The 23166-nt window shown below is 41.3% G+C and overlaps 1 protein-coding gene across 1 annotated transcript; it reads left to right on the top strand.

Moving 5' to 3' along the window:
* Positions 1-2: 2 nt before the first annotated feature.
* On the top strand, positions 3-23144 carry LOC106569895 (T-complex protein 1 subunit gamma). Its single transcript, XM_014141610.2, has 14 exons — positions 3-123; positions 1043-1104; positions 8667-8717; positions 8814-8876; positions 8997-9093; positions 9244-9361; positions 10210-10396; positions 10503-10652; positions 20728-20860; positions 20964-21045; positions 21268-21448; positions 21671-21916; positions 22100-22231; positions 22347-23144. Exons 1-14 carry the CDS (start codon positions 96-98, stop codon positions 22437-22439), a joined length of 1623 nt encoding a protein of 540 aa, XP_013997085.1. The 5' UTR covers positions 3-95; the 3' UTR covers positions 22440-23144.
* The last annotated feature ends 22 nt before the right edge of the window (positions 23145-23166 follow it).

Here is a 23166-nt window from a genome sequence, read left to right as displayed (position 1 = left end):
TGGTTAAGACACTGGGAGTAATCAGCCCCCGATGTGGAGCTTCGTTCTCCGGCTGCCCAGAAGGTTCTAGACTGTTGTCCCACACGCTGTCAAAAATGATGGGCCAACAGGTTCTCGTGCTGAGTAAGTAAATAGAAAACCCATAAGCAACGAGAAATGTTACATCTTAACGTAGATTTCTGTGGAGATTTTACTAATTTTGATGTTTCTGTCGTTTGTAATATCCCGACAAGGGGCCAATACAGGCTCTATAGCGTCGATTTCTAGCCAGCAACAAAGCATGTGCTTCTGCTTCCTTGCCGACAGCTGACAGTAGTGTTAACTAGCTAGCGTTAGCGAACTGGCTCTTTGTATGACTCTATTGGCTGTAACGTAAAATAATGTTACAGCAAACCTCTGGCTGGCCGTAGTGCAATTTACACAACCCTTAACTAGTTAGATAGCTAAGTACTCAACTCAAATGTCCATTCTCAATAATACATTTTGCAGTAACGTTACTGATATTACATTAGCTAACTATTTACAACATACAGGAACCTTAGCTAGTTAGAGGTTGACCAAATGAGGCTAAAAATATGGGAGGGGAGCCCATCTGTTTGGCAACATATTAGTGAAGCTCATAGAAAAATGTAATCAAATCAATCTCATTTTAACCTAGTCGTTGAAGCTTCCAGGCATGTCCGTAGCTAACATGTCAGATGAATGAAGCTGGCTTGGGTGGTTTAGTTATGTATGCATGTAATTTAGTAACGTTAACTGTACAGTATAACAGATCAGCCTTCCAAATTATAAAATCTCTAATCCACACATGATACGCCTAGCTATACTCTATGGCGTATTGTAGGCATGTAATTTAGCTAGCTAGCTACAGATGTGGGATCTTAATTTGTACATAGAAATCAAAAGGTGCAGAACAGACGTAGACTGGTTGGATCCCACAGTTTACTAGACTAATTGCTGTAATTATGTTTTGGTCTGCTGTGTTTTTCCAGTAAAATTTTACACAACATAGACTTAACTTGGTTTCAATGTTCCACTACAGGCCAGAATATGAAGCGGGAGTCTGGACGGAAGGTTCAGACAGGAAATATCAGTGCAGCCAAGGTGAGGTATCATTCTTTGGTGTCTTCCACTTAGGGCTGTAATGGTGACTGTATTACTGCCACACTGGTGGTCACGAGTCATGACCGCAGTCAAATTCCACATGACGTTCAGTCAGGCTTCCCCAAGCTCTGATGCTGCTGATGGTCATTAGTAGCCTACCAAACTTGCTAACTGCCTGGTACTCCCTCTAATCACTCTGACATCAATGCAAATGTTTTAGAAAATCAAATCACACATCATGAGAGCAACATTTCCATAGGCTATGAAATTATGTGAGAAAATAGTTTTGACGGCCTCTATTAGAAAGAGGATCCAATCAGCGTTCTATACGCTAGGCCTACTATATTTATTTATCGACTTTCCTTATAATAAGCACATTGCTTTGCTTTGCAACAGGAGTATAGCCTACCTGGCTGTCATGAAAATGAACCACGGGAAAAGCGTCCTCCATTCGCTATTTAAGTGCATAGATGACTTTTTACATTTTTTATGGTCCATTCTATATCATTCACAAGTGATTATTATTACTATCACTTGTGAATGATGCCCAACGTGTGCAGTATGGCCTATATGTTTTCATAAGGTACAGTATGTATCACAACTTAAGTGTCCATATAATTTCATAATATTAAGCACATTAATCCGCTTTACAACTGGTGTAGAGCCTAACTGGCATACATACATGGGCGGCGCGAGTTTCACGTTTGGGTAAGATGATGTTCACCATAAAAATGCACCTTTTTATAATAAAGCGTTACATGCGTAATCGCTTTTTCGGTCACTTTTTCCCACAGCTGTGTGCGTATTGCTGCGCCTATAATGTGAAGAAATAGCCTAATAGTTAAAAAGTTAAGCTAAATGCTCTGATTTGTTGCATCAGCCTCATTGCTTTTCAAATATTTTTTGATGCGAGTGGTTGTATTAGCTTGGGATCTATCGCGTCCCACAACTGTCCCAGCGTGTGTTTGGAATATTTACTGTACCAGTCAAAAGTTTAGACACTTACTCATTCCAGGGTTTTTCTTAATTTTTTTATATTTTCTACATTTGTAGAATAATAGTGAAGAAATCAAAAATATGAAATAACACATATGAAATCATGTAGTAACCAAAAAAGTGTTAAACAACAGAAAATATATTTTATATTTGAGTTTCTTCAAAGTAGCCACCCTTTGCCTTTGACAGCTTTGCACACCCTTGGCATTCTCTCAACCAGCTTTTTTTATTTAAACATTATTTAACTAGGCAAGTCAGTTAAGAACAAATTCTTATTTACAATGACGGCCTACCAAAAGGCTTCCTGCGGGGACGGGGGCCTGGGATTCAAAATAAATAAATAAATAAATAAATACAATATAAATATAGAACAAAACACACATCAGAACAAGAGAGACAACACTACATAAAGAGAGACCTAAGATGGCAACATAGCATGGTAGCAACACAACTTAACAACAACATGGTACAAACATTATTGGGCACAGTCAACAGCACGAAGCACAAAGCAGCCATAACTGTCAGTAAAAGTGTCCATGATTGAGTCTTTGAATGAAGAGATTGAGCTAAAACTGTCCAGTTTGAGTGTTTTTGTTGCAATTCGTTCCAGTCGCTAGCTGCAGCGAACTGAAAAGAGGAGTGACCCAGGGATGTGTGTGCTTTGAGGACCTTTTACAGAATGTGACTGGCAGAACGGGTGTTGTATGTGGAGGATGAGGGCTGCAGTAGATATCTCAGATAGGAGGGAGTGAGGCCTAACAGGGTTTTATAAATATGCATCAACCAGTGGGTCTTGCGACAGGTATACAGAGATGACCAGTTTACAGAGGAGTATAGAGTGCAGTGATGTGTCCTATAAGGAGCATTGGTGGCAAATCTGATGGCCGAATGATAAAGAACGTCTAGCCGCTCGAGAGCACCCTTACCTGCCGATCTATAAATAATGTCTCCGTAACCTTGCATGGGTTGGATGGTCATCTGAATCAAGGTTAGTTTGGCAGCTGGGGTGAAAGAGGAGCGATTACGATAGAGGAAACCATGTCTAGATTTAACTTTAGTCTGCAGCTTTGATATGTGCTGAGAGAAGGACATACTCCCAAGTAATTGTATGAGGTGACTACTTCATGCTCTAAACCCTCAGCGGTAGTAATAACACCTGTGGGAAGAGGGGCATTCTTCTTAACAAACCACATGACCTTTGTTTTGGAGGTGTTCAGAACAAGGTTAAGGGTAGAGAAAGCTTGTTGGACACTAAGAAAGCTTTGTTGTAGAGCATTTAGCACAATATCCGGGAAGGGGCCAGCTGAGTAGAAGACTATCATCTGCATATAAATGGATGAGAGAGCTTCCTACTGCCTGAGCTATGTTGTTGATGTAAATTGAGAAGCGTGTGGGGCCTAGGATTGAGCCTTGGGGTACTCCCTTGGTGACAGTCAGTGGCTGAGACAGCAAATCTTCTGACTTTATACACTGCACTCTTTGAGAGAGGTAGTTAGCAAACCAGGCCAAAGACCCCTCAGAGACACCAATACTCCTTAGCCGGCCCACAAGAATGGAATGGTCTACCGTATCAAAAGCTTTGGCCAAGTCAATAAAAATAGCAGCACAATATTGCTTAGAATCAAGGGCAATGGTGATATCATTGAGGACCTTCAAGGTTGCAGTGACACATCTGTAACCTGAGCGGAAACCAGATTGCATACACGAGAGAATACTATAGACATCAAGAAAGCCAGTCAGTTGATTTATTGACAAGTTTTTCCAACACTTGATAAACAGGGCAAAATATATATATAGGCCTATAACAGTTAGGATCAGCTTGATCTCCCCCTTTAATTAAAGGACGAACTGTGGCTGCCTCCCAAGCAATGGGAACCTCCCCAGAAAGGAGAGACGGGCTTGGCGATGATGGAGGCAGCAACCTTAAAGAAGGAAGGGTCTAAACCATCTGACCCAGATGTTTTTTTGGAGTCAAGTTTAAGGAGCTCCTTTATCACCTCGGACTCAGTGACTGCCTGCACGGAGAAACTTTGTAGCGGGGCAGGGGAAAAAGAGGGAGGAGCATCGGGGATAGTTGCATTAGAAGGGGTGGGAGATGAGGAAATGTTGGACGGGCAAGGAGGCATGACTGAGTCAAATAGGAATCCTGACTTAATGAAGTGGTGATTTTAAAGAGCTCAGCCATGTGCTTCTTGTCAGTAACAACCACATCAACATTAAGGGACATGGGCAGCTGTGAGGAGGAGGGTTTATTCTCCAGGTCTTTAACCGTTTTCCAGAACTTCTTGGGGTTGGACCCACAGAGAGAGAACTGCTCCTTAAAGTAACTAACTTTAAGGAGTGCACTTATTTCTCATTTGCCTGAACGATAGCCAGTCAGCTTCAGTATGCGTGTGCTGAGCCTTTCGCCAAATGCAATTCTTGAGGTGGAGTAACGTTCGATCACGGTCGAACCAGAGGCTGAACCTGTTTTTCATTCTAATTTTCTTTATGGGGGCGTGTTTGTTAACAATACAACTGAAAATATAAAAAAAGAAGATCCAAGTGTCTTCGACAGAGGGGATCAAGCTGATTCTATACCATTTTACAGAGGTCAGTTCATGAAGTAAGGCTTGCTCATTAAGGTTTTTTAGCAAGCGTCTATGACAAATCAGGACAGGTCATTTCACTGAGTAGCTATTACGAACACAGGCTGTTAAACAGTGATTACTAAGGTCATTACAGAAAACACCAGACTGATACCTATCAGGATTATTTGTGAGAATAACATCGAGGAGAGTAGCCTTTTCTGGGTGTTTGGAGTCATACCTTGTGGGATTGGTGATAATCTGAGAAAGATGTAGGGAGTCCCATTGCTTTAGGACTTGGTCAGGTGGTTTAAGCATGTCCCAGTTTAGGTCACCTAGCTGGACAAATTCAGACTTAGTGTAAGGGGCCAGGAGAGAGCTTAGGATATAGGCTGGTGCTGATGGAGGACGATAGCACCAAGCAACAGTCAACAAAGAGCTATTTGAAAGTTTAATGCTTAAAACCAGCAAATCAAATTGTTTGGGGACAACTGAGCACTGAAGGTGATCCTTGGTAAAGATTACCACTCCCCCACCTTTGGAAGCTTAATGAGGTAGTCACCTGGAATGCATTTCAATTAACAGGTGTGCCTTTTTAAAAGTTAATTTGTGAAATGTCTTTCCTCAATGTGTTTGAGCCAGTCAGTGTGTTGTGACAAGGTAGGGGTGGTATGCAGAAGATAGTCCTATTTGGTAAAATACCAATTCCATATTATGGCTAGAACAGCTCAAATAAGCAAAGAGAAACAACAGTCCATCACTTTAAGACATGAAGGTCAGTCAATCTGGAACATTTCAAAAACTTTCAAGAGCAGTCACAAAATCCATCAACCGCTATGATGAAACTGGCTGTCGTGAGGACCGCCACAGGAAAGGAAGATCCAGAGTTACTTCTGCTGCAGAGGATAAATTCATTACAGTTACCAGCCTCAGAAATGGTCAATTAACCTGTCTGGGAACCTGGGACGTTTGCGTCGCACCCTAGTCAACAGCCAGTGGAATTGCGTTGCGCGAAATTCAAATCTCTCATAAATGCTATAACTTCAATTTCTCAAACATATGACTATTTTACACCATTTTTAGATACACCTCTCCTGAATCGAACCACTTGTCCGATTTCAAAAAGGCTTTACAGCAAAAGCAAAACATTAGATTGTGTTAGGAGAGTACCCTGCCAAAAAAAATCACACTGCCATTTTCAAAGCAACTAGCATGCATCACAAATACCCAAAACACAGCTAAATGCAGCACTAACCTTTGACAATCTTCATCAGATGACACTCCTAGGACATCATGTTACACAATACATGCATTTTTTGTTCGATAAAGTTCATATTTATATATAAAAACAGCATTGTACATCGGCGCGTGACGTTCAGAAAATATTTTCCCTCAAATGCTTCCGGTGAATCAGCGCTACAATTTACAAAATTACTATTCTAAAACATTGTTAAAATGTAATATTGTCATTCAAAGAATTATAGATTAACATCTCGTGAATGCAACCGCATTGCCAGATTTAAAAAGAACTTTACTGGGAAATCACACTTTGCAATAAACGAGGTGCTATGCTCAGAAAAATAGGCTAGGCGATACAGGTTAGCGCCATCTTGGAACCATCTAAAATCAAATATACTGTTGTAAATATTCCCTTACCTTTGATTATCTTCATCAGAAGGCACTTCCAGGAATCCCAGGTCCACAACAAATGTAGTTTTGTTCGAAAAAGTTAATAATTTGTCCCAATAGCTCCTTCTTGTTAGCGCGTTCCGAAGGCTACTCATAATGTACGAGGCGCGCGGGACTTGTCGTCACGAATGTGAAAAATATATATATTTACGTTCGTTCAAACATGTCAAACGTTGTATAACATAAATCTTTAGGGCCTTTTTCAATCAGACCTTCAATAATATTCAAGGCGGACGATTGCATTGTCTTACTAAACGTTTCAGAACGAGAGGGTACCCACGGACACCTGCGTCATAGTAGTAATGGCCCTCCCCCTATGACCAACTTTCCAGGCCTCTCGTTCGGTCAGTTTTTACCAGAGAAGACTCAAACCACTTTGTAAAGACTGTTGACATCTAGTGGAAGCCTTAGGAAGTGCTAAATGAATCCGAACTCACGGTGTGTTTCATAGGCAAAGTATTGAAGGTGATTCCACAAATCAGATTTCCACTTCCTGCATGGAATCTTCTCAGGTTTTGGCCTGCCATATGAGTTCTGTTATACTCACAGACACCATTCGAACAGTTTTAGAAACTTTAGAGTGTTTTCTATCCAAATCTACTAATTGTATGCATATTCTAGTTACTGGGCAGGAGTAGTAACCAGATTAAATTGGGTACGTTTTTTTTATCCGGCCGTGCAAATACTGCCCCCTAGCCCCAACAGGTTAACGGCAACTCAGATTGCAGCCCAAATAAATGCTTCAGAGTTCAAGTAATAGACACATCTCAACATCAACTGTTCAGAGGAGACTTGCTGCAAAGAAACCACTACTAAAGGACACCAACAAGAAGAAGAGACTTGCTTGGGCCAAGAAACACGAGCAATGGACATTAGACCGCTGGAAATCTGATGAGTCCAAATTTGAGATTTTTGGTTCCAACCGCCGTGTCTTTGTGAGACGCAGAGTAGGTGAACGGATGAGCTTCGCATGTGTGGTTTCCACCGTGAAGCATGGAGGTGTGATGGTGTAGGGGTGCTTGTTGGTGACATTCAGTGATTTATTTAGAATTCAAGGCACACTTAACCAGCATGGCTACCACAGCATTCTGCAGTGATATTTCATCCCATCTGGTTTGCAGTTAGTGGGACTATAATTTGTTTTTCAACAGGACAATGACCCAACACACCTCCAGACTGTGTAAGGCCTGTTTGACCAAGAAGGAGAGTGATGGAGTGCTGCATCAGATGACCTGGCCTCCACAATCCCTCAACCCAATTGAAATGGTTTGGGATGAGTTGGACCGCAGAGTGAAGGAAAAGCAGCCAACAAGTGCTCAGCATATCTGGGACCTCCTTCAAGACTGTTTGAAAAGCATTGCAGGCATGAAGCTAGTTGAGAGTGCCACCAGTGTGCAAAGCTGCAATCAAGGCAAAGGGTGGCTACTTTGAAGAATCTGAAATATAAAATATATTTTGATTTAACACTTTTATTGGTTACTACATGATTCCATATGTGTTGTTTCTTAGTTTTGATGTCTTCACTATTATTCTACAATGTAGAAAATAGTAAAAAATAATGAGAACCCCTTGAATGAGTAGGTGTGTCCCAAACTTTGACTGTTACTGTGTGTATATATATATTTTATTTATTTCCTGAGCCTTCTTATATCTCCTAGATATAGGATAAACACTTCAAAGCCTTGTTTCTTATTTCTTTTGCCATTTATGAATGTTTTTCAAGGTGTTTCTCTGGCCTATAGTAGTAAAGGCCAAATTCAATATTTTATCCAAAAAAAAATTGATACCTAAAGGGGTCTTAAAGTTCAAAATCAAATAACTAAATGATCCATAGTATGACCATCTTAAAACAATTGCACATGTCATCTTAGAAACCCCCCAATGGCTTAAACTTTTAAGAATGAACTTGTTTTCTAGCTATGTTATTTCAACATAATTCTATGTTTAATCTATGTCTATGGGGCCCAGTACTAGGGCAGAGACGATGCCAATATCGCGATACTCTTTAGTATCGTAACAAGGAAACAAAACACAAAGCGGCCCTAATGTTGGAAACAATCATCATTATGTTGACATCCAGAGTCACATTGATTTATTTTCCAAGTTATAGCACACAATATTTTACATGCAGCAAGTTTTTAAAGTACCAGAGTTTGGTCTGCTTTGTTGAAATATTTCCTTATGTAATAAATATTGCGATACTTTTATCGTCATAGCTACTACTGTAGCTCTATTTATGAGGAATGTAGGATCACCATGATGCATTGCCTGTTGGCACTGTATAGATAACTTATTTTTTGTGTGTTATAGACGATCGCAGACATCATCAGAACATGCCTGGGACCAAGAGCCATGATGAAGGTGAGCTATAGGTTTCCTATTATGTCACTGTTTTGTCTGGAACATACTTTATGGTAGCACTTGAATCCGGAACCATAACATGCTTTGTGTTGGTAGATGCTGTTGGACCCCATGGGTGGGATCGTGATGACCAACGATGGTAACGCTATCCTGAGAGAGGTGAGAAGGGCACACTTGCTATGATTCCCATACATCTACTTCCATGCAGAAAATATCAATGTTCAGTGCCCCGGTGCAAATCCTACGTCACTCCTTCCATCTCTGCTTCCACATACGCAGATCCAGGTCCAGCACCCAGCTGCCAAGTCCATGATTGAGATAAGTCGCACTCAGGACGAGGAGGTGGGAGACGGCACCACCTCTGTCATCATCCTGGGTGAGTCACCACATGCCCAATACTGTGAATACGATTCACCATCAGGTCTATTCTCATTGTAGTAGTCCAATCCAGCCTATTCCTGATGTTTTACTCTTACTACTCCTGTGTTTCAACATGGGAAACATCATACTTTTTATGCATCTCTAGCGGGTGAGATGCTGTCCGTGTCAGAGCAGTTCCTGGAGCAGCAAATGCACCCGACAGTTGTCATCAGCGCCTACAGACGAGCCCTGGATGATATGCTCAACCTTCTCAAAGAAATCAGGTACTCTTCCAGCCTCTACCTCCCAACCACACACACAACCTTTTAATCGTTATAGAGCAACTGCCTTTAAAAAGCAACAAATCCTTTTGAAAACGGCCTACGTGACATCGATATGAGTCAAATGGTTATTCTAGTGTCAAAATTGACTACAAAGTGTAAGTAGGATAACTTTAGTCAAAGTCTGTGTCGTTTAAAATGGAGTTTGGAACAGCCGTGTGTGCGTGGTGCATCACAACAGGTAAATGAAGATTGGGTTTTGATTTGACAATGTCCATTTGCCCACTAACATGGGGTGAACAACTGCGGTGATTGCTCTCTATCCAGTAGCATAGACAGTGAGACAGACCTGCCCAGCAGCCCAACTTTGTTTACAGAAGACAACACGTTGTGCATTTTTTTTTACTTGAGAAATACTGCACCAAACACCTTTTAGTTAGATGTAAAATTGCAAAACTATAACGTCTTCAGCAAAAACTCAATAAATCTGTAATAAATTGTGTTGAGGAAGTGAAATGGGCTTCTTCGTCTAAAGTGTATCATGGGGGACAAACATCATTAACCAAACATCTCCCAGACTGAAATCTTGTTTATCTAATGAACAACAGAAGAACACACATGCCAATCAGCGTGTTCAGTGGCTCTTTAAGAGCTGAATTCTAATTTGACATCTGTGCATAATTTCACTTGTTATGAAAATCTGTGATTGGCATTGGTACTTGATTTACACTCATCAGTCTAGAGTATTGGCCCAAGTACTTTTTCTGGTAACTGCATGTTTTCGATGACAACTGCTTTCACACTCATCAGTTCTTTAACAACACTCTCCTCCATCCCCTCCTCCCCCCCAGCACCCCAGTGGACGTGAGCGACAGGAAGATGATGCTGAAGATCATCCACTCTGCAATCAACACCAAGGCCCTGAGCCGCTGGTCTGACATGGCCTGCAGCATCGCACTGGACGCCGTCAAAACTGTGGAGATGGAGGAGAACGGACGCAAGGAGATCGACATCAAGAAGTATGCCAAAGTAGAAAAGGTAAGGGTCAAAGTGTCTGTTAATGTCATACAGTCCAAGTTCTGCATCAGATCAGCATCAGCTTTAACGTCTGTTTTATCATCTGTGTTTGTGTGTGTTTGTTCAGGTTCCCGGTGGGATAATCGAGGACTCGTGTGTGCTGAAAGGTGTGATGGTAAACAAGGACGTGACCCACCCGCGCATGCGTAGAATGATCAAGGATCCCCGCATTATCCTGTTGGACTGCTCCCTGGAGTACAAGAAGGGAGAAAGCCAGGTATGGTAGAAATGGACACACTGTCATGGAATTATTGTAATCAAAAGGAGAGACTTGCATTTCTTCAAAACAAGTTAACTTTAATTAATTACTGCAGTAATGGCGCTTGTCAACGAACCTCCCGTAGGTGATTCTTTGAGAGCCCAACGACAAAAGTTACCATGGCCTTTTATAGCAAAGATACCCCCTTTAGTCTACATGACAAACAACAGATGTATGGAATGAGTCACAAGGTTAAGATTCGTGTGAACGATACTTATAATTCACAGCAGACAGTATCTGCTATGAAGACTTCTCATTGTATAGAGACCAGGGTCTCCAACTCCATACTGGAGCCATCTCCCCCTGGTACCCCAGTACAGAAACATTAACTCATGCTATGGAATGCGGTCTTGTTAGGCTTATCACCCAAAGACATCGTAAATCTTCTGTCAGTGTTGAATCTCCCGGAGGCCCACTTTCAGTCCACATACACACAGATGAGTGTTCTAAAAATAAAAAAAACTATTCTGTTGCATAAAACAACCATTTGATGCAATAACAGTATTATAACATAATCTTAAAATTTTGCTCACACAACACACACAAGAAGGAGAGAAGAGAGGGCCAGGTATGTATGACACAGTTAGTTACACAAAGTGAGTGGGTGCCATCTACCATACACACATACAAAAAGTTGGACCCGTTCCGAAATGGACCTGGGGCTTTCCCACACAGACCCAATATGCATAAATTATATTTGTTTATGTAGAGAACCGTTCCGAAAGGACCCGAGGACAACTAGACCCGTTCCGTATAGACCTTGTCGGATCCAGCAAACAACCGTGCCTACTCCCACTGTAGTAAACTAATAGCTGCCATAGCATGGTTATTTATCAAATATGATTACATAGTACCTGTCTTGACTGCATCAAACCGGGAGAAGCTAGTTAAGCTAGCTAACATTAGCTAATTAAGACTACAGTGCACACGCTTTCTCATCTTACAGTTAAAAATAACTCCATTCTGAATATTAACCCCCTAAGGTCGATGTCCGCGACCCTGCTGAAATCTAATTAGCATAATACAAATATCCCCATAAAAATCTGTCCGTTTTTAAGCTAGAGATCTGTTTTTTTCTGCATCTGCGGTGAAACATGACAGAGCAGGATCAGTGTTTGTCAGACCATGAGACATTCCGAAAATCGGTCTTCTTACAAAATCAGGAAGCGTCCGAACGATTTGGTGTTCTACGTTTTGCTCCACGATCTCCGGTCACAAGACTCGTAATGAAGGTACCAGTTGAAGAAAGGAATGGAAGTATATATGGAGACTGTTTAATGCCAAAAAATGTAAAAAAAACTAACAAATGTTTCCAATTTTTTTCGTAGTGCATTTGGAAATATTCAGACCCCTTGACTTTTTCCACATTTTGTTACATTACAGCCTTATTCTAAAACTGATTACATTTTTTCCCCCTCATCGATCTACACAATACCCCATAATGACAAAGCAAAAACAGTTTTGTAGAAATCTTTGCAAATGTAAAAATGAAAACTGATATGACATTTACATAAGTATTCAGACCTTTTCCTCAGTACTTTGTTGAAGCACCTTTGCAGCGATTACAGCCTCCAGTCTTCTTGGGTATGATGCTACAAGCTTAGCACACCTGTATTTGGGGAGTTTCTCCTATTCTCTGCAGATCCTCTCAAGCTCTGTCAGGTTGAATGGGGAGCGTCGCTGCACAGCTATTTTCAGGTCTCTCCAGAGATGTTCGATCAGGTTCAATCCACATGGTTAATGTTCTTGGAATAAAAATATATATATATATATATATTGGTCATGGCTCCCGAGTGGCGCAGCGGTCTAAGGCACTGCATCTCAGTCCCTGGTTCGAAATACAGGCTCTATCACATCCGATTGTGATTGGGAGTGCCATAGGGCGGCGCACAATTGGTCCAGCGTCATCCGGGTTTGACCGGGGTAGGCCGTGATTGTTAATAAGATTTTGTTCTTAACTGACTTGCCTAGTTAAAGTTTACATTTAAAAAACAACTGGTGGCAACCGCAGCACAATCAATAGGAGGTGAACAGTGGCTGGTGCTGAAAATATAGCCAACTTCTTATGCAAGTGTTGCACACCAACAGATGGAGAGAACCTACACCAGTTGAGCAATTTATTTCAACAATAGTCTTCATTTTAATTTGACTTTACAAACAACGAGGGCTTAATTGGAGTCTTTCTTCGGAGCCTAGACCTATATAAAATAACTTAACTGGCTGAGGTAGGCTATGAGGCTTAACAGTCTAATGGAAGTAGGATTTTTTTTTTATTAGGCCTACTTACAATTGCAACTAGTCAAAAATGTAGCATCCTACATAAAACAGTAATTTAAAGGAAAAAAAGTCTGCACATTTGAACTAATAATGAAAAGCGCACATTTGTAAATCCCAAACTCTAAAAGTAATTGAAAGGAAGATACAAATTATTTGTGACATTGTGGTTACAATAAAGAATGTAAACAAGATGCTGTGTTTTTATTTACAGTAGTGATGGACAACTGGAGGCATTTTGAAAACAGGTATTCAAACACTAGTTTTTGGTGTAGCAGGTGTAGCCCATCATGTAGCAGGTGTAGCCCATCATGCAAATGTTTCCTATTAGCAGGACACTAGACTTTTTATAGCCTGGCTACTGTAGTGAAAATCCCTCAACTTGCAATGTATTTGATGCTTAAGTACTCTAAGGTGTTACATTTGTAACTCAAAACAGCAGTACAGTATTTCGTGATCTTTATGCTTTACCGTAAATTCCGGACTATAAGCCGCAACTTTTTTCCCACGCTTTGAACCCCGCAGCTTAAACAATGACGCAGCTAATATATGGATTTTTCCCGCTTTCAATTTATTTTTTCCCAAAAAAACACATTCTTTGACGTGCTCAGTATTTTGGCTGCATGAAGCTTTCATTAGACCAATGAAATTGCCAAATGGGTTAAGGTCAAACAACTTTTTTGTTTACTGTTTAGATTAAATCGAGCGCTCTCAAACTTCCCATCATTCTGATTACGGTAGTCATTTTGTCACCCTCATCATGGCAAAGACACGGAGAAATGCATATGATGCAGCTTTCAAGTTGAAGGCGATTGATCTGGCTGTTGGAAAAGGAAATAGAGCTTCTGCACGGGAGCTTAGTCTTAATGAGTTGATGATAAGACGTTGGAAACAGCAGCGTGAGGAATTGACTCAGTGCAAAAAGACAACTAAAGCTTACTGCTAATGTTTTATTTTTTGTTACAAGCCGTGTTTCGTTAAAGCCTATTTATTTTTGTTACAAGCCGTGTTTCGTTAAAGCCTATTTATTTTTGTTACAAGGCGTGTTTCGTTAAAGCCTGTGTAAAGTTCATTTGTTTTAATGTACCGGTAGGTACCTGCGGCTTATAGACATGTGCGGCTTATTTATGTTCAAAATAAAAAAATTCAGTGGGTGCGGCTTATATTCAGGTGCGCTTAGTAGTCCGGAAATTACGGTAGTTAATAAAATAACGAGGAAAAAATACATTCAAATGCGGATGTTTATTTAAAGTACATTTTAGTCGCACTTCCACCCAGCTCCACGACCACAGATAAAACCTTGCTGAGATGATCAATGTATTTGTTGCGTTGTTGTATCGTCAATTTCTCTAGCCAAAACATCTTGATGTCCTTGACCAGTTCATCTTTTTTTTCCTCAAAGAAATCTCGAGCCATGATACCTGAAAAAGGAGGCAAGAGTGAATTATTGTGGATCACATAACAGTCCGTGAGGTGTAGGCTACAACATTTTATGTACCATTTGCTTTGTAAATAGCCAAACTTACCATAAAAAAATCTAATATGGGCATGATCCCTGGCGAGAAATTGCCCCCCACACATGGAGTTTGAGGGGATGCTTGGGACTTGGCTTGCTTGATCTTCTTTTTTTCCGTGAGCAATTTGCTCAAAATTGCTAAGGGTCACGGTTGATTCGTCTGTGAAGATGTCATTGAATGTCTCGCCAGCTTTGATCCATGCCTGGGCCTGCAGGACGCAATGTTCTTTGTCAGATGAATCATTGGGTCGAAACTACAGAACAGTACAAATCAAGCGAACACACATGGTTAATGTTCTGAGAATTAAAATATATATATATATATATATAACATTACTTACCTTCATCAACATCTTTATGCTTTCGTTAATAAAATAATAAAAATCTTTCAAAATGCTGATGTTTAGTTTTGAATCCATAACGAATTACTGTGGGAATAAATATCACTGAATTACAGAAATATTGGAACAAAGTTGTCGAATGAAGGTTAACAAATTGTTGCTTACTGGAAAATACTCTTTCAAACACACGGTCACGTTGTACAGCGCCATTATGGCTATTAGCAGGGCTATATTTTGGCCTTTATAAATATTATGTTGGCCTTTATTCAGATTACAATCACTCACTTTTTTTAACAAAATATTCTCCGAAATATCGTTAATATAGCCTTCCAGCTGTGGACGTCTATTTCAGCACTGTTTCGCGCTGCTCTGAGACAAACACGGAGAAACGAAAATGTTTAATTATATTCTTAAGTTATGTGTTGACTGAATATAAGCAAGTGATGTGTGCTAAATAATTAAGTTAGGTTGCTCCAGAAATAAATAATTCTAAATAACAAACTGGCTTTATTTACAAATTTGTGACAATGTCTCACCCCATGTTCAAGAATTGCCTTTTTCTCGCTCACTCTAGGTTAAATGAAAACAAAATCTCCTAAATATTGTTACTTTTTAAACAAAGCGATTATTATTAATTAATTCTGAATTATATAAAAGCTCCTTAGGATCTGTGAGAATATCTAACGGAAAATGCCCTTTAGATATTAATTTAGAATCCTCCAATCCTCTAAATGTAATTATTGGCGGAGAGTCACGTCATTGAAAAAAAAACATTTTTAGATCTACTCTAGTCCTACCATAGGCGAAATGAGTTTCACGAGTGTTGAGTAATGTGCTGTTAAAAGTGGTGTAGGTCTTAATTATTTAAAGAGCATACTGAAGTTAGAAGCAATAGGATTTGAAAGCAAAAGCCTACAACTATTTTATCACCGTTTTGCGCTGCTCTGAGACAAGCATGGGGACTGGTCTTGATAAATTAATGAGATTTGTATTTTCACTTAATCTCCGTTTGGGTATTGGTTAGACTAGAATGAGAAAATTAGGGTGCAGAAATGTTATGCTCTAGTGTAACCTTTTATTTAACTAGGCAAGTCAGTTAAGAACAAATTCTTATTTACAAGAACAGCCTACTCCTTCCTCCCTGTCGGGGAATTGAACCCCGGTCTCCCGCGTGCCCGCATTTTCTAGTACAGACATGGCCTGCTCTCCCTTATGTAAGGAATTAGGCACTTTCCCATGTTTACTACAGTATATATTGTAGGCTATGTTTACTTAACAGACTGAACAGTAGCCTAATAAACTAATGCAGGTGGCTTATATCTTCAAAAAAAATGTAAATGCTTTATTATCCAAATGTAAAAGCATATACTCTACAGTACTGTATTTCTTCATCAGCATCTTTATGCTTTCGTTAATAAAATAATGATAAAAATACTCTTGCAAAATGCAGATGTTTATTTAGTTATGAATCCATAAAGAATTACTATAGGAATAAATATCACTGATTCACAAAAATATTGGAACAAAGTTGTCTAATGAAGACAAACAATTTAGAATCCTCCAATCCTCTTATGCTGTAGCCTACTCCCGACTGTCTCGTTGTACAGCGCCATATTTTCCATTCCATCCTAACGGATACCCTGAGGTTTTCATTTTTTTCGGAATACGTACGTACGTACGTACGTACAGTTGAAGTCGGAAGTTTACATACACCTTAGCCAAATACATTTAAACTCGGTTTTTCACAATTCCTGACATTTAATCCTAGTAAAAAGTCCATGTTTTAGGTCAGTTAGGATCACCACTTTATTTTAAGAATTTGAAATGTCAGAATAATAGTCAAGTAATTTATTTCTACTTTTATTTCTTTCATCACATTCCCACTGGGTCAGAAGTTTACATACACTCAATTAGTATTTGGTAGCGTTGCCTTTAAATTGTTTAACTTGGGTCAAACGTTTCAGGTAGCCTTCCACAAGCTTCCCACAATAAGTTGGGTGAATTTTGGCCCATTCCTCCTGACAGAGCTGGTGTAACTGAGTCAGGTTTGCAGGCCTCCTTGCTTGCACACACTTTTTCAGTTCTGCCCACACATTTTCTATAGGATTGAGATCAGGGCTTTGTGATGGCCACTCCAATACCTTGACTTTGTTGTCCTTAAGCCATTTTGCCACAACTTTGGAAGTATGCTTGGTGTCATTGTCCATTTGGAAGACCCATTTGCGACCAAGCTTTAACTTCCTGACTGATGTCTTGAAATGTTGCTTCAATATATCCACATAATTTTCCTGCCTCATGATGCCATCTATTTTGTGAAGTGCACCAGTCCCTCCTGCAGCAAAGCACCCCCACAATATGATGCTGCCACCACTGTGCTTCCCGGTTGGGATGGTGTTCTTCGGCATGCAAGCCTCCCCCTTTTTCCTCCAAACATAACGATGGTGATTATGGCCAAACAGTTCTATTTTTGTTTCATCAGACAAGAGGACATTTCTTCAAAAAGTGTGATCTTTGTCCCAGTGTGCAGTTGCAAACCGTAGTCTGGCTTTTTTTATGGCGGTTTTGGAGCAGTGGCTTCTTCCTTGCTGAGCGGCCTTTCAGGTTATGTGGATATAGATACTTTTGTACCTGTTTCCTCCAGCATCTTCACAAGGTCCTTTGCTGTTGTTCTGGGATTGATTTACACTTTTCGCACCAAAGTACATTCATCTCTAGGAGACATAACACGTCTCCTTCCTGAGTGGTATGACGGCTGCGTGGTCCCATGGTGTTTATACTTGTGTACTATTGTTTGTACAGATGAACGTGGTACCTTCAGGCGTTTGGAAATTGCTCCCAAGGATGAACCAGACTTGTGGAGGTCTTTTTTCTGAGGTCTTGGCTAATTTATTTTCATTTTCCCATGATGTCAAGCAAAGAGGCACTGAGTTTGAAGGTAGGCCTTGAAATACATCCACAGGTACACCTCCAATTGACTCAAATGATGTCAATTAGCTGATCAGAAGCTTCTAAAGCCATGACATAATTTTTTTGAATTTTCCAAGCTGTTTAAATGCACATTCAACTTAGTGTATGTAAACTTCTGACCCGCTGGAATTGTGATACAGTGACTTATAAGTGAAATAATCTGTCTGTAAACAATTGTTGGAAAAAATTGTGTCATGCACAAAGTAGATGTCCTAACCGACATGCCAAAACTATAGTTTGTTAACAAGACATTTGTGTAGTGGTTGAAAAACAAGTTTTAATGACTCCAACCTAAGTGTATGTAAACTTCTGACTTCAACTGTATGTATGTACGTACTCAGCAAAAAAAGAAACATCCTCTCACTGTCAACTGCATTTACTTTCAGCAAACTTACATGTGTAAATATTTGTATGACCATAAGATTCATAAACTGAACAAGTTCCACAGACATGTGACTAACATAAATGGAATAATGTCTATGTAAACTTCCGACTTCAACTGTATCACACCAACGTGTGCCAGTTCAAATTGAACTTGAATTTAAACTTGAACTAATGACACTCGAACTCCCATAAAACAAGTTAGAGTGTTGTTTCATGGTACACTATCTTTGTTTGGTGCCTTATGCTGATCTCTGTCTATCTATATCTCTGTCTAAAATACCTCATCAAATACAGTACATTATATGGCACATTTATTTTATTTTGCTTTCTTCCTGCAGCTGAAAGTGTAAAATGAACAGTACATGTAGCAGTTTGGACTACTGTGACTATCAGTAAAATAAACTCAGCAAAAAAATAAACGTCATCTCACTGTCAACTGCGTTTATTTTCAGTGAACTTAACATGTGTAAATATTTGTATTAACATAACAAGATTCAACAATTGAGACATAAACTGAACAAGTTCCACAGACATGTGACTAACAGAAATTGAATAATGTGTCCCTGAACAAAGGGGGGGGGTCAAAATCAAAAGTAACAGTATCTGGTGTGGCTACCAGCTGCATTAAGTACTGCAGTGCATCTCCTCCTCATGGACTGCACCAGATTTGCCCGTTCTTGCTGTGAGATGTTACCCCACTCTTCCACCAAGGCACCTGCAAGTTCCCGGACATTTCTAGGGGGAATGGCTCTAGCCCTCACCCTCCGATCCAACAGGTCCCAGACGTGCTCAATGGGATTGAGATCTGGGCTCTTCGCTGGCCATGGCAGAACACTGACATTCCTGTCTTGCAGGAAATCACGCGCAGAACGAGCAGTATGGCTGGTGGCATTGTCATGCCGGAGGGTCATGTCAGGATGAGCCTGCAGGAAGGGTACCACATGAGGGAGGAGGATGTCTCCCCTGTAGCGCACAGCGTTGAGATTGCATGCAATGACGATAAGCTCAGTCCGATGATGCTGTGAGACACTGCCCCAGACCATGACGGACCCTCCACCTCCAAATCGATCCTGCTCCAGAGTACAGGCCTCGTGCAACGCTCATTCCTTCGACGATAAACGCGAATCCGACCATCACCCCTGGTGAGACAAAACCGCGACTCCTCAGTGAAGAGCACTTTTTGCCAGTCCTGTCTGGTCCAGCGACGGTGGGTTTGTGCCCATAGGTGACGTTGTTACCGGTGATGTCTGGTAAGGCAGGTCCTCACAACAGGCCTACAAGCCCTCAGTCCAGCCTCTCTCAGCCAATTGCGGACAGTCTGAGCACTGATTGAGGGATTGTGCGTTACTAGTGTAACTCGGGCAGTTGTTGTTGCAATCCTGTACCTGTCCTGCAGGTGTGATGTTGGGATGTACCGATCCTGTGCAGGTGTTGTTACATGTGGTCTGCACTGCGAGGACGATCAGCTGTCCATCCTGTCTCCTTGTAGCTCTGTTTTAGATGGACATTGCAATTTATTGCCCTGGCCACATCTGCAGTCCTCATGCCTCCTTGCAGCATGCCTAAGGCACGTTTACGTAGATGAGCAGGGACCCTGGGCATCTTTCTTTTGGTGTTTTTCAGAGTCAGTAGAAAGGCCTCTTCAGTGTCCTAAGTTTTCATAACTGTGACCTTAATTGCCAACCGTCTGTAAGCTGTTAGTGTCTTAACAACCGTTCCATGTTCATTATTTGTTTATGGATAATTGCACAAGCATGGGAAACAGTGTTCAAACCCTTTACAATGAAGATCTGTGAAGTTATTTGTATTTTTACAAATTATCTTTGAAAGACAGGGTCCTGAAAAAGGGACATTTTCTTTTTTTGCTGAATTTATATAAACTCAGCAAAACACTGTTTCCCATGCTTGTTCAATGAACCATAAACAATTAATGGACATGCACAGAGATACTGTGAAGACATCCTGAGGCCCATTGGCGTACCATTCATCCGCCGCCATCACCTCATGTTTCAACATGACAATGCACGGCCCCAGTTTGCAAGTATCTGTACACAATTCCTGGAAGCTGAAAATGTCCCAGTTCTTCCATGGCCTGCATACTCACCAGACATGTGACCCATTGAGCAAGTTTGGGATGCTCTGGATCTACGTGTACGACAGCGTGTTCCAGTTCCTGCCAATATCCAGAAACTTCACACAGCCATTATCAACAGCCTGATTAACTCTTTGAGCAAGATGTCGTGAGGCGTGAGGCAAATGGTGGTCATACCAGCTACTGCCTGGTTTTCTGATCCACACCCCTACTTTTTTTTTAAGGTATCTGTGACCAACAGATGCATATCTGTTTTTCCAGTCTTGTGAAATCAATAGATTAGGGCCTAATTCATTTATTTCAATTGACTGATTTACTTATATGAACTGTAACTTAGAAATTGTTGCATGTTGCGTTGATATTTTGTGTGTGTGTGTGTGTGTGTGTGTGTGTGTGTGTGTGTGTGTGTGTGTGTGTGTGTGTGTGTGTGTTTTTTTAACCATGTGTATTGTTCTACAGACTGATATTGAGATTACTCGTGAGGAGGACTTTGCCCGCATCCTGCAGATGGAGGAGGAGTACATCCAGCAGATCTGTGAAGACATCATCCGCCTCAAGCCTGACCTCATCTTCACAGAGAAGGGCATCTCAGGTACGACACACACACACTGCTTCAAAATGCAATGCTCTTGGTAAGGCACATGTCTGATGCAACTGACATTTTTACCTTGACTATATTTTGCCTCTCTCTTCAGACTTGGCTCAGCACTACCTGATGAAGTCTAACATCACGGCTATTCGCCGTGTCAGAAAGACAGACAACAACAGGATCGCCAGGTAAGTCCAATACACTATGAAAGCAAAAACATAATTTGATATTTCATCGTTATTGGAGACGCTTATCTCTGTTCTGTTTTGCTTGTCTTCACTGCGTTTTGTTACTATGTACAGTACATAGCTAGCAAATGGCCGGTCACTTTAATTGCATATTGGGGTGTATGCTCTTTACAACCACTGCTCTAACTAAACCAACCATCCTCTTTCCCTGTTACCCCTCAGAGCGTGTGGCGCACGTATTGCCAGCCGTACGGATGAGCTGCGCGAGGAGGACGTGGGCCTGGGGGCGGGCCTGTTTGAGATCAAGAAGATTGGAGACGAGTACTTCACCTTCGTCACAGAGTGCAAAGACCCCAAAGCCTGCACCATCCTGCTGAGAGGAGCCAGCAAGGAAATCCTGGCGGTGAGAAACTGAGAAAATAAAAATGTTCAAATAATATGCGCTTTTTATTGTACAACAATCACTAAAAGAGAGGGATAATGGTGAAAAATAATGTTAATGGTATGAGTCTCTTCCTAGAACATGTTTTTTTTTTTTGTAAGTTATCAGAGTAAAGATGACTGACTGAGGTTTTACTTTTGTTCTGAAATCTCTCTCTCTCCACCATTTTCCCTTCTCTCCCAGGAGGTGGAGCGTAATCTGCAGGATGCCATGCAGGTGACCCGCAACGTTCTGCTGGAGCCCAGCCTGCTGCCTGGCGGCGGCGCCACCGAGATGGCCGTGTCCCAGCGGCTGATGGAGCGATCCAAGGCCCTCACTGGCGTGGAGCAATGGCCCTACCGCGCCCTTGCCCAGGCCCTGGAAGTCATCCCCCGCACCCTCATCCAGAACTGTGGCGCCTCCACCATCCGTGTGCTCACCTCCCTCAGGGTAAGAGAGCGACGGAGAGTCAAAGGTAGAACCTCATACCATCTTGGAGTAAGACCCGATGGGAGAGTGGGTGTGTGTTGTGTGAGAGAACGCTCAAGAAGGAGAGAGCGTTGGTGAAAGGGAGTTAGAGAGGATTTACTGTACATTTTAGTGGCCTTTTCACTGAGCTCCATACCTCTACAGGCCAAGCACACCCAGGAGGACAGTGTATCGTGGGGGGTGAATGGAGAGACTGGCACCCTGGCTGACATGACCGTCCTGGGCATCTGGGAACCGCTGGCCGTCAAGGCTCAGACCTACAAGACCGCAGTAGAGGTGAGACTAGCGACCGCCAGCTTAATACAATGTTAAGAGACGCTACGTAAGTGTTCATTAGGTACATGTTTGGATGTGCAGCACTACTCCATTGAACTCCTTCTCCTTTCTCCAGACGGCCATCTTGTTGCTGCGGATCGACGACATTGTCTCCGGACACAAGAAGAAGGGAGACGAGCAGACAGGAGGAGGACAGGGTGCTGAGTAGAGGAGAAGACAAGGATCAGGAACAAGGAAGAGGAAGAGGGTAATGGAGGAATAGGCAATCTGAGCTCTGACAACACTGTTATATAAACCACTAACTCCGATATGACATTTGTTATGGACACACTAAGCAGACTGGGATAGGGTTGTTGCATGTATTACATATGAATGCACTGGATTGGGTATTAAGGCACCCCAGTTAGCTTTGGTCGGTGTGTGTATGGTGTGTGTTTGCGCAGTATTTATGGCAGTAAGTAAGATGACTGAATGTGTTCTCCTGGGACCAAGGTTTACCTCAGCTAGTCACTCTGTAGGTATTTCTCTGTATGGTAAAACTCCTTTGTGTGACTTTAGTTGAACGGTTGCCAATGGATGGTGACCAAATCAAGTGACCAATAAGTCATTTGAATTAACGACAAAAAAAAATAGTAGACCTTGTAAATGATTTAGAGCGTGCAATGTCCACTTCTGAAGATCCTTTTTAAATGTTTAAATTCTGTATTATATGGATTGGATCGTAACACATTACTGCATTTCAATGAATGAGAATGCTTTCTCTCTCCCCCAAAAATGTTGGGGTTGTTAAATTGGCCTGGTGACTATGGTTCTGAATCCGGTTACTCCACCAGAACTTTTTCCTCCATTACCCCTTTGCCTGGTGCTGTTGCCTGTGATTGTATCAACCTCAATAAAATTGGAAACAGATGACCATAGGCCTATATTTGTTTCAT

This window comes from Salmo salar, chromosome ssa14 (assembly GCF_905237065.1).
Source record: "Salmo salar chromosome ssa14, Ssal_v3.1, whole genome shotgun sequence".
NCBI lineage: Eukaryota > Metazoa > Chordata > Actinopteri > Salmoniformes > Salmonidae > Salmo > Salmo salar.
Note: the sequence above shows the minus strand (reverse complement) of the source record. Positions and strands in the feature narration are given on the sequence as shown.

What these genes read in the sequence shown, in the direction of transcription:
- LOC106569895 (XM_014141610.2), top strand. Translation starts at nt 96, where the DNA reads ATGATGGGCCAACAGGTTCTCGTGCTGA. An exon ending in AACCTTCTCAAAGAAATCAG is followed by an intron (nt 9,362 to 10,209) that starts GTACTCTTCCAG and finishes CCTCCCCCCCAG; the next exon opens with CACCCCAGTGGACGTGAGCG. An exon ending in AGTATGCCAAAGTAGAAAAG is followed by an intron (nt 10,397 to 10,502) that starts GTAAGGGTCAAA and finishes GTGTTTGTTCAG; the next exon opens with GTTCCCGGTGGGATAATCGA.